Here is a 12,021-nt window from a genome sequence, read left to right as displayed (position 1 = left end):
ACTGCCGATATCCAAAATGAATGAAAGCCATACAATAACTAATCCACTTCTACCCAATACATCTCTTTCAATTTCTCTGGACAGGAGTGTTTCTAACTCCTGTCCAGAACCTTTATATTTAGCTCAAGAGGAAGTAACAAAGGACCGTGGCAACAGCTCTTATAAATGTTGGAAATAGTCACGAGATGCACAAGCGAACAGTAAAGATGAAAAGATGAATAAGAGTCAAGACTGGGAGAGGTGGAAAAGAAGCAAATGGCTTCAAAAGTTCCACTCAAATAATCAGATTGTCCCATGATAATTGTATAAAGGTCAGTGCCACTCTTTGGCCACATTGAAGAGCAAGAGATTATGTGCAAAGAGAGAGGCTCAGCCCCCTCCTGTTAAGGTGCTCTTTAGAGTGACATGGCTTTCTTTATAGAGTTCAGTGGACTGACTCTTTAAATACCACAGCATTGTGACGACAAGAATGAAGAATTGAAAGGAAGAGAGGATGAATCAGTGTTGAAGTGGAGATATTTGAGTGTACCATCATTCTGCCAGAATTCAAACCATTCTTAGTGAGGATAGAAGTAAGTTTTTATTACAGATTTGGATCCAGAATCAGAACCATAGTTCAAATCAGTAAAAAAAAGCTGTAATCTTAAACAAGATTTATTATTAATTAAGTTATTCCACATTCCATTTATTAATGGTTGCCGTTGGTGCCAAGTGGGGGACAACTAGTTTTATACAATATTTTTTTTTACATGAGGACAAGCTGGTTTGCACTCTTTTTTTTTCTTAAGCAAAGAAAACTACATTTCATAACTCAGTTTCTCTTTGCTTGATAATATATATATATTTTAAATCAGACATTCAAATAGCAAAACATTTAAGTGTAATAAAAGCAAAAATATTTGTAAGGAGGCACATACTGTAAGGATGCACATACTTTGTTTTATCACTGTAAGCTGCCCAGTATCACAACTTTATTTTATCCTTGGCAAAAAGATGTGCTACAGTAAGACCAAAACATGGATGGCTTTGTTTCCCAGGTGCATTAAAATTTAGATTGAATACCATAAAAGCTCTATAAGGTTATTCTTCATGCAAAACTGCTGACTCAAATACAACGCAATCAGATCAATACTGATCTCAATCAGCTTGTTCAGCACTGTCAACCCTGAAATGTTAAAGAAGAAGAGTTGAAAAAAAGACAATGGGAACATTAAAGCAGGAGTTTTCTATGCAAATGTATCCAATAAAGCCAATGCTTTTAATATATGAACACATGCAGAATGTTTATATGGAGAAGTATGCAACATTCTGTCCTGCAACTTTAAAAAATGATGCCAAAACAAACCAGAGAGAATGCTCAGCTACAGTTACACTGGAAAAAGAAGGGTGGACTGAACTAAACTTCATATCAGCATTTCAGCATATAAGTCAATACTGTGGCTTAAACAATTATTCAAAAATAGGAGCCAATGATTCTCAAAGATCCCCGCCCTACTTAATATATGCACCATTCCTTATCTCCGCTCTTGGGTGACAACCATGTAAAAAGAATGGCTGCTTTGCAAATGCCAACCAATAGCATGTCCCATAGCATTCATTGCACCTAAGAATTTCAGTTTCCCAAGCTGCAATTGCGTAATTCGTTAAATATTCTAAATATGCTTTATGATAAAAGGTGAATTTTTCACTAACATTTTTGAGCTGCAATCCACGGAAAAATCAGTGAATACTGAACCAAAAAATAAGGGTCCACTACTATGTAAATCTCATGCACTGGATTGTCTAAATATCAAACCACATCATTTCAGCCTTCCTTCTCTCTCACTCTCTTTCTCCCTCAATCTAAATTGTGACACAGACCCTTACAAACTAACAGACTCATAAGTTGAGTTAGTAAGATTTGCTCAACCTAAAAATCAGTTATGCTAAATGAAGTCTAAATGTTAGACACTGATGAAAAGCAGGGTTCAACAAACTGAAACGCTTATGATTGTGGTCAGCAGTCTACTGGCAGCTTTTCAGTTAGCTGGAATCGAGGTTCCATTCCTGTAAGGGAATTACAAGCTTGACCTCATGATATGAATGAATCATTCTCCAGGCTCTGCATTTTATGAAGCATATTTACATAGCATATTATGGATTTGCTGAATTTGCTGAAACACTGCAGTTGTGCAACACAAACGCATGTACAGAAATAGTTGTGGAGGGAATTTGTACTATATTTGGCTTCAATGTAAAGCCAGTCTCCTTAGCAGCTGTGTGCATTTGCAGACTTTTACACAGTCATTGCCCTCAAACTTTTTCAGATTTTGTCACATAACCACACACATAAAAAAAATAGCATGTTATTATGAAGTGAAACAAAAATTGTACAGTTTTCTGTATTTTATTTACAAAAAAGTGTAATATGCAATATGTGTTCAGTGCCATATTTTTGCATGTAAAGCTGAAAGTCTTTTGGGATTTGTCTCTACCAGCTTTGCCTTTTCTCAGCAATAAAGTTCAAACTTAGACAGAAAATCTGTGTTTGCATTCATTTTCAACAAGTTCTTTTGCTGGATCCAACTTAATATAAACTTTATGTGCAAAAGTACGCAATGTTTTGTACTGCAACCTTTAAGAAGAGGGCTCTCAAAAGTTTGGGAGAAGTTTTAACACTGATTTTATGCTGGTTCCATTTTCCTATGAACCTTGATCATCTTCCCAGTTCATGAAAAATCACAATGTTGATGCTCTCAACATCGTGTTTAAACATGGGCATGATGTCTTCTTTTTGTTTATTTATGATGTTTGCTTAGTGATATTCTTTACCAACTTCTTCAGGCTTTCATGTAATAGATGAAGATGGAGAGTAAATTTCTCAAGCCATTGGTGGCACTATATTTTCACTGGAGGTATCAGAAAAAAACTGGAAGAATACAAACACACACCATTTTTACCTGAATATTATTTCTAAAATAATATTAAAATAATAATTATGCACAGTGGTGCAGTTGTCAGCCTTGCAGAAAAAAAGTCTCGGATTAAAATCCCGGCCTGGGGACTTTTGGAGCCTGCATATTCTCACCATGCATGTATGTTTAGGGATACATACGGTTTAACATATTGTACATTAGATTAGCAAGATAACATTCAGCGACTATCACTAAAAAATACATAAACATTAAAGATATTAACATAAAAAGATTCAACCAATTTTTAAAACTCAACCACAGAGCACACAAAACACATCCCTTTATGGGTTAGTAGATGGTGACTATGGATGTCGTTAACATACATCATACTGACATCATGTTTAAGAACCAGTTTAAGACATGATATAATATCCTGCTGGAAGTATTCATCAGAAAATGGACACACTGTGGTCCCAAAAGTAATCATAGGAAATCAATCAGTAGATTGGCCTACCATGGCCTTAAAAACATTGTCAGAATAAATGGCTTCTTATCAAACTATACACAGAAAAACGATGCATAACTTTGGTTTCATCAGGTCAAATTATTGCAATGGTATCTATACCGCTAGACCTACTAGTCCAGGTACAACCTGGACAGTGACCTGTCCAGGATGTACCCCACCTTGACTGTGATGAGACCAATAAGAAGAACAGATGTCTGACAGCAGCATGCTATTTACAGATTTAATGAGGTCAACAGTGTTGTCATAAAAACAACAACATGAGGGAAGTTAATAAAAAAGAAAGCACAAAAAATACCAATGTCTTTTGTGGAACATTGACCGCAACTTCTGTACATTAGTCTGTCTGGATGCATCGTCAAATTAGGAGTGATGGGATCGGGATGTGATGGACTCCACTGACACAGTGACTTTCATAATTTCATAACTATAATTTTTCAGTTATTGTTTATGTCTGGATTTACCACATGTGGCTTCTGGGGCAGTAATATGATGAACACCTCACTGCATTGCTGGGAAAGTCAGAAAAAAATGCAAAATGACAGCAGCCACGTTGAAAACAAAGCTTGATATATATCCAATTTAGTGTCACATAAAGAAGTGGTACAACTTGGATTGTGTGGGGCATTGAAATTATCATGAAAAAGAGTCACATATTTTCTTACTTTGTGAACATTAAAGCCTTTGTGTTTGAGTTTTTATGTGATGCTTTGCTTATCTTTTTGATGTATCAGATGCTTTTTTGCTTATTTTGCTTTGTTCTTTTTGTAAAGCACTTTGAATTACTCTTTGAATGTTTGGACAACAACAAAACTCAAATAGACCATAGATTTCAAACAATGCTTAGTTGGTACCAAGTGTGCAAAAAAAAAAAAAAAATCTCTCACACGATTACACTGTAATCAGATGCCTGGCGTATCGATGGAACGTAGGCTAGATCAATACATTCATGTTTACATATGATACTTCCATTTGAATTTAAAACACATTGATCAAGGCAACATTTTTCATATCTGGTATCGTGAAACTTTGCCTATGTAGCCTCAGCTACCTGAGTTTAACTAATAAGAGTAAGACCTGATGTGATCGCTTGTTATTATTGATCATCCACTTCACACTTTTCTATGAAAATTTTATTTTCCTTCACTTAGTTGCTTCTCACCATATATTTTCTCTTGTTTATCAAGTCATTGTAAACCCAAGAGGTTCTTGTATGTGAAACCTCAGTAAGTCGCCCTAACCACATCTAGAAAGCTAAATACACTGAGCCCCTGCCATGTGATTGGCTGATTTGCAGTGTATTTTGACATCCAGGATGGGAAATAAAATTGTGCAAAATATGCTGATTCTGCATATATCTGACAGTCTGACAGACATACTGTATATAGAGTTGTGAGGGCTTGACTGAAACTGTGGAAGTTTGAGCAACATGATGGCTCATAATCTGTAGCCACAACATAATTCAAAGCATACAAATTGAATAATGTAACATATTTACAATTTGTAGTTGCACCCACATGAATGCATCAGTACCAAAAGGTAAACCACCCTATTCCTGTCTAAAAGACAGCTCAGGCTACCACTACAGTCTTACTAAATTCTTTCTCTTCGTCTAAAGTTGACAAAACCTAAGTTCAGATACTTTGAACCTGTTTTTCTTTTCCCCAACAGCATGTCCTGATTTCCTGAACAACACATGAGCTATAACCTGCAGACACAAACTTTACCAAGCTAACAATCAAGGACCTTGCAACCTTACAGGGTTGTAGAAAATAATGGCTTTAAGCAAAGCTTTATGTGCCTGCCTGTACAAACAAGTGCAAGAAGTAGTTCAGGAGTTAATCAAAGGCAGTCACTCTGGAAGTTATTCCAACACTGATGGGGGTACTTCTTGGTTACTGAGTGATTATTAAACAACAACCATGTAAGAGGCAGAGAGTGTGCAGCTCACCTCACTTGTTTTATTATTTTCTTCACTTACTGACAATTTGTCAAAGTGTGAGGACCAAGGAGAAAGACTTGAGACATTGTTAGTGGAAAATGTTATTTTAAAAAAAAAAGTTATGGCCAGAACTAATAATTCGTTTGCTAATCAATTTTGAATGTTATCTATTATTTCCAGTTTCTTGACACATATTTTCACAGCCTCAAAGTACAAATCCTTTACTTTTAAATCAAAAATGTTAATTATTGTCTCTAGCACATAAGAAAAACTTTTTCTTCCCCCTCACAAATCTAAGCAGATTAGAGTAGAGAGGCTACCTTATATTGGGATTTCTAGTGCGATCACTCAGCTGCTTGGTTTCTCTTGTGTAAGTCCCACAAGTCTGCCACTTTTTCATCCTCCACAAATTTACTTTGTCTGACCATTTGTTTTCCAATTACTTCCTTGTCCCTGCGAGCAGAAAATTGTCAGCTTTGGTTATGTGAACCTGATCTGGGAGTCTGTAACCAGGGGCAATGTTTGATGCCTCGGACTTTCATACCCATTAAAAGATGAAGGCAGGGTGAATTATTATCCTACAGAGTTGATTGGGTTTTTGTGGGGGTTGGTTCAGGCCACTGCATGCAAGTGTGTAAGTGTCGCTGCACTTACACACACAAAGGGACATTCTTATCTTCTGAAAGAAAGATTTGAGGTAAAGCGAGTGAATAGGTAGGCAAAATTAGTGCGCTGAAGAAGCTGAATTTACATTTGTATTATTTTGTTCAGAAAGCATTCATTAGTTATTTTGACATATTATGAGCTCTTCCATCTGCACCCTGGAGTCAGTTGTTTGCCTACATTTGTTCTCAATTTCTGAACCCAATTGTCTTTAATCAGCAAAACCATACTGAGCTAATAGAAACTAAAAGAAAAGAGTACACCCACATAGCAAGGAGCTGAGCACCAATGACTGCAGGATTAATAATCTTATTTGAAAGGTGAAACAAAGGACACAATGGCTGGGAATGAAAAAAAAAAAGAGAGAAATCAATTTTTGGCTTTAACTATTGCATTAGTTGTGATAAACGATCCTTCCTTCAGAAACTTTGGAAGTCAACACAGGACATTCAGATGATCAAGCACTGACTAATCGCATGCAATGGATTCTGGGAAGGACAGGCAGTTTTGCAGCCATGAATCCCAGAGGAGCAGCATCAATACAAGCACTGACCTTTGGAAATTTTATTAATGGATGAATTGATAAGCTCATAATGAAAGGAGAGAGTCTCTTCATGGAGTTTTGTCTGAGGTGACATTTTGCAGTGGTGCATCAGCCTATTGTATTTAACTGGGCTTACGTTTCACTGGCCAACTCATACATGTCACACACCTGAATTAAAAGAACAAACCTTTTTGTCCAATCCCCCAATGTCACTAATGATGAGAATACATTTGATTTGTCAAGTGTTTTCATAATTCAGAGGTGAAACCGAGATACACTCCCCCACATGTGTTAATTTAGTTCAGTATTTGATATTTTGGGTTAAAATATTAATCTTGTTATTGTTCAGGGAAGCTTAATAACAAACACATTAAAAGAATGCACGTTAACATGGACCAAAGTTTTTTTCATCTAAAACAAAAAATAATGAAAAATATTGTGAAGTTGCTTTTCATTGTATGGACTATCTATGAATTTATATTTCTATTAAAAATCTGGTACTACATTATCAGAGAACAAGAAGCTAGAGTAGAATTTTTCAGGAAAATGCAGAATGTGGATGTGTTCTAGCCATTAAGCTTGTTTGCCTTTTTTTTTTCTTTCAGAAAGCTGATTGATTCCAAAAAGTAATTATGGTTAACAATGTCAGAACGGAAATAAGATTTTAAGGTTTGAGAATTTGCAACATTTTAATATTTCAAGCTAACAATGTTTGTCACCAAAAAGGCATTTGGCACAACTTTATCTATTGAAATAAGTCTGAGCAAATCTTATTTTAGGCTTTAGGTGTGTGTGCAGGTTAGTGCTTTAAGATTGACACCATGTGGACTATACTTGTAAAATAGGCAATGTAAAAACAAAGTGATGTATGAAGTCTTAAATTGACTAAACAAGTCATGCCTGTGATACTAATACATACATTCTTGATTTCAGTTTTAATCTGGATCAAAAGAAAACTGTAAACAAAAGGGGGACATGATTGTAATGTGAATGGTATTTTTTATATTCTTATATCACTATCGACATTACATTATTATTAATTACTATTATATATTCATTACTTTAAAAAATAAAATAAATTACTGTGCTTGAGTTTGGGCAGTTTCTCTGTTTTGAGATGATTCTGTCTGCTATTGAAAATATCCTTTCACAGAGTGCAGATGAAGCACAGGTACATCAAAAAAACACATCAGGAGCTTTATAGAAATTGGAATGAAACATTTCTCACCTTCCCAATATTCCAGGGGATTATTGTCCAATCCCCCCATTGTTTGCAAATGGTGTCTCTCTTTGCATCCTGAAATGACTTGGCTGAGCCTTGCTCACCTCCTTAGTAACCTTGCTTTTGTGGAGAGCGCTATAATGCACTGATGAGGTTTTGTTATCAGTGAAGGTCATTTGGATACGACACTTCACCGTTTAAAACAACAGAAATTAGAAGGAAATTAGAACACAGGAATCACTGTGTTGATTTTTTGACATTATAAGTGATGACTTATTATTACCATTTGCAAACCTAATTATTAAGAGAGATCAAAATGTTGCTAGACAAAGTAAAATTGGCTCCATCACAAAAAAAGGTGCTCAAATAAATTGCGAACACACTTGCGATGAAATCCTAAACCAAGAAAATATGATGACGGAAATAGAGTTTTGCTTGTATTTTTTTCGATTTACAAACACTGATGAATCAGTCATGTATAACATCCCAATTTTGAGGTTTCAAAAGTCATTGACTACACCATCAACATACAGTACATGCTTCATAAAAATTCTTCTGAATTACTCGGCACACTTTGAAGCTTCGACACAGAATACACATCACTAGTGTCTTCTGAATTTAAGTGGATGCTTAAATTCATTACTACAATCATCTCTTGTCTGTAACAAACTCGAAATCGTGTCTTGTTTCATAAGCGGAATGTGCAACCAGTAGCTCTGGCCTGCATATAAAAAGGGAACAGGAAAAAAATCCCGAAGAACCTCTGATCATATCCTTCTGTCAGTTTTCCTGCTTTCTCAGTTCCAGACAAATACCTTCATGCTCTATGTTATATAAAGGAAATGTTAAAAAGGCTTGTCAAGTGCACATAGAAATCATTTGAAATGGCAAATGAAAAGAAGTGTACTGCTGTGGGCAAACAATTGTATCAAACTGCCTGAGTATTTTCACTGAGCGCATTCAGAGATTTTGATATATAATATAATGATATATAATGATAAGAACACCGGCTAAACTTGGGACTTTTGACACTCTCGAGATATATCAGAGAACAATGTAAATAAAAAAAAAGCAAGTTTTAAAAGCATTTCCAGGTACATCTTTTCAGTTACTCTGGGAAATCATGTTATATGCACCTCAGGAACAGGTGTTTGCAGCTTACCTTGCACAATGAGGTAAACCTGTGAGGTCTTAGGCTGCTGCTTGGTTTGTATGGAACAGGTATATGACCCTTCATCGTACACATCCACCTAAAGAGGAACAAAGGGACATTTTATTGTCATTCTTAAAAAAGTTTTATTTTGACATTAATGCAAAACCTCTTTATGCATCTACTGCTTCATTATCACATTTTTTCTCATAGTTGACACTTTTATTCTAAATTATTTAGACTTGTTATTTTCAAAATTACTTTATGATATACTTAAATTAATAACAGGGAAATCAACTTTTCAATCAACTTTTACAGAATCAACAAAAATACAAACAAAAGCAAGCAAAAGTTGCCTTAAAAGTGGTCTCTTAAATGCAAAGACTTTTAAATAGCATTGCTTTATTGTGACCACATTGGGAGTTATAACATGAACCTCTATCTGCTTTTCTGCACTTTGTGTGACCGCTTCTTTTTAATTTAACCTTCTTAATTCTGTGTATTGATTTGTTTGGACTATTCTGTTCAAATTTCACCTCCAGCCACAGAGAATACTATACTCAACACAAACTGCAGTCCCCAGACAATGATTTACTATCATGTTCTTTTTTTCGGTATTTTATGTTAGATTAGATTAGGTTAAACTCAACAACCTTCCTCTGACAAACCGAGTCGTACACACAGCAGTAGTGAAAAGAAGGACCAGAAACTACCCAAATGCTGCCAGAATTTATGTTGCAATAATAATTTTTGTTATAATGGGCCACCATGATGAATTACAGGCAGACTGGGCTTCCCCAGAGCATTTGTAAATCTCTGGGTCTGATGTGGGTGTGTTAAGTTTCAACACTTTCATCAAACAGTTCTCCTGACTTCATCCTCCTCACCAAACAAATCAACATAAATGTTACCCTTATGAGCTCATTTTAAAGAATGGGACATTATATTCACTACTTCAGTATTTGAAGCAGTGTGTTATGTACTTATGCCTGGGTTTAGTGTTTCATTCCTAACATTATCAGTCTTTGGCAACTTTAAGCTGTGTCCTTGGCTTGCTTGCACTCAGTCTTTTTTCACAAATTTCTTGACTTGTGGAAATGAATATAATTATAATGACTGCCAAGCCTGAAAACGAAAAACGCATAAAAAAAAGAAGATAAAATATGCCTTTTGATCCTTGTGACTAGGAAGATTTAATCAGAAAGCCACAACTTCCTTTTTCTCTGGGGTATTGATATAGCATGACAGAGAGCCCATCCTTCAAAAAGGAAAAGACTGGAGAACATGCATTTATTAAAAAACAAATTTTTCAATGTTACACTATTTATGGCAGATATTTTCTTCTTATTAACATGTGCTCAGATGTTTTACTGCAGCGGTCAAGATTACCTTTTGTATGCGTAGGCTGTACTCCAGTTGGCCTTTAGTCACCAGGCCTACTCTGGGGTCCAGGGACCATTTGTCCTCACCAGCAAAAATAATGTTGGATCGATTGAGCCAGGCCACCTTGGAGACTTTGTCATCAACATAACACCTGCAAACACAAAAGTAGAGAAATCCACATAAGCGGTGGGGGAAGAAACAAAACACTCCAGTTCACCTTTTAATGAATACAACCAGAAGAGAAATCATATTAGAAAAATGACATGTGTGATGAATGAAAACAAGGGATTTTTGAGGTATAAATGAAGGTGACTGAAAAGAGATCAGCGACAGAATAGTTGTTTTGCAATCAGGAGGCTATAGGTTTGATTCCAGCTTCCTCCTGTCAAGTGGTAACGTGCTCCTGGGAAAAGCTCTCAACCTCAAGTTGACGACCAATCTGCAAATCGATGTGCGAATATGGGCACATTTGTAAGCACAAATGAGTGAATGTGTTTTAACCCTTTTTTTTATTTTTTACTTTTTTATGACTTACATGTTATATATTTTCCACTCATCACTATATATAGAGAGACTGCAGTCTCTCTGTATAAAGAATTGTACCATACTGTACTGCAAATAACTTTAAGTGGTCAGTATGACTGAAAAGGCCTCTTATTTTTTTCTAATGTTGCTCCCTTGCCTTCACCCAGAAGAGCTGTGGCAATACCCAGAGTGGGACGGTGGGGGGTACTTGCCCCATATTTGAAAAGCCTTGAGCTGCAGTGTTTTATAAAGAAGAAAAATATTTCGGTCTCTCGATATCTGAAGCTGGTAAACATACTCCGACAAAAGATAGTTCTACAAGGCATTGATTCAGTGGGTCTAAATGCATATATTGTTTTTTAAAACCCTCTCCATGTTTCCTACCATGTCTCAATTACAGGCTACTTTGCATTGGTCTATCACATAAAATCCAATATACTACATCAAAATTTGCAAGTACTCTTTTTTGCAGTCCTTCTCGACTTGTCTTTCTCCTATAAACCATCTCTTTGAGATAAACACATCCTCTTAAACAGCAATCCTCTTTCTGTGATCATAAAAAGACTCTCCTGTCATTGTAGAGCTTTATGCCAGGTAAGCTTACACTAAGACATCTCACACATGAAGCAAATGAGCTGAGCATCGTCCTAATGAATAAATTTAAATGTAAGAGGATGTCAGAGTAAATGAGAATGGATATAAGCTGTAATGCAAGCTGACAATAGATGTACCTCATATGTAAATTCATGCAACTCTCCGAACCTCAGTTAAGCACGCAACTTTGGATTGGCCTACGAGGGATTAGATTAGTGAGGCAGAGCATTGAGGCAGTTGACCTCCATTGATGCTCAAAAGTGACAGTTCAGACACCCCAGTGTGTGACCCAGTGGGAGGTGAATGTCAGATCTTTGATGGCTTTTACTTGCAGCTTGAATCCCTGCTGATGTGCCTTCCCTTTATGTGGAACTGTGATAGCTGTCTGTAGTTATCGACTGTCTAACATATAACTCCCACTTTCCTCATCCAGAAGCACTTATCCATTTTAGTTTCAAAAATCTTCAGGGGTCTAATTAAAAGAGCAGCATGCTAAACTGATTTAGACAGTTTCCTATATGCAGAGCTGGAGGAAGAACCCTTTCCCCCCAAACCATCCATAATCCAGAGGAAATGTCTGG

At 36.1% G+C, this 12,021-nt stretch overlaps 1 protein-coding gene across 2 annotated transcripts in view; it reads right to left on the bottom strand.

Moving 5' to 3' along the window:
- The window catches only part of lsamp (limbic system associated membrane protein), a 660,642-nt gene that overhangs the window by 69,075 nt on the left and 579,546 nt on the right, over window positions 1-12,021 (bottom strand). For both annotated transcript variants that reach the window (XM_055029076.1, XM_055029075.1), the window contains 2 exons: window positions 10,328-10,472; window positions 8,951-9,038 (listed from right to left, as the gene is read on the bottom strand). In XM_055029076.1, the coding sequence (XP_054885051.1) occupies window positions 8,951-9,038; window positions 10,328-10,472 (233 nt within the window). The remainder of the gene's footprint in view (window positions 1-8,950; window positions 9,039-10,327; window positions 10,473-12,021) is intronic.

The sequence above is a fragment of the Poeciliopsis prolifica genome, unplaced genomic scaffold, assembly GCF_027474105.1.
Source record: "Poeciliopsis prolifica strain line A6 unplaced genomic scaffold, Auburn_PproV2 SCAFFOLD004, whole genome shotgun sequence".
Taxonomy (NCBI): domain Eukaryota; kingdom Metazoa; phylum Chordata; class Actinopteri; order Cyprinodontiformes; family Poeciliidae; genus Poeciliopsis; species Poeciliopsis prolifica.
The sequence above is the reverse complement of the archived record's forward strand: the minus strand, read 5'-3'. Positions and strand labels throughout refer to the sequence as shown.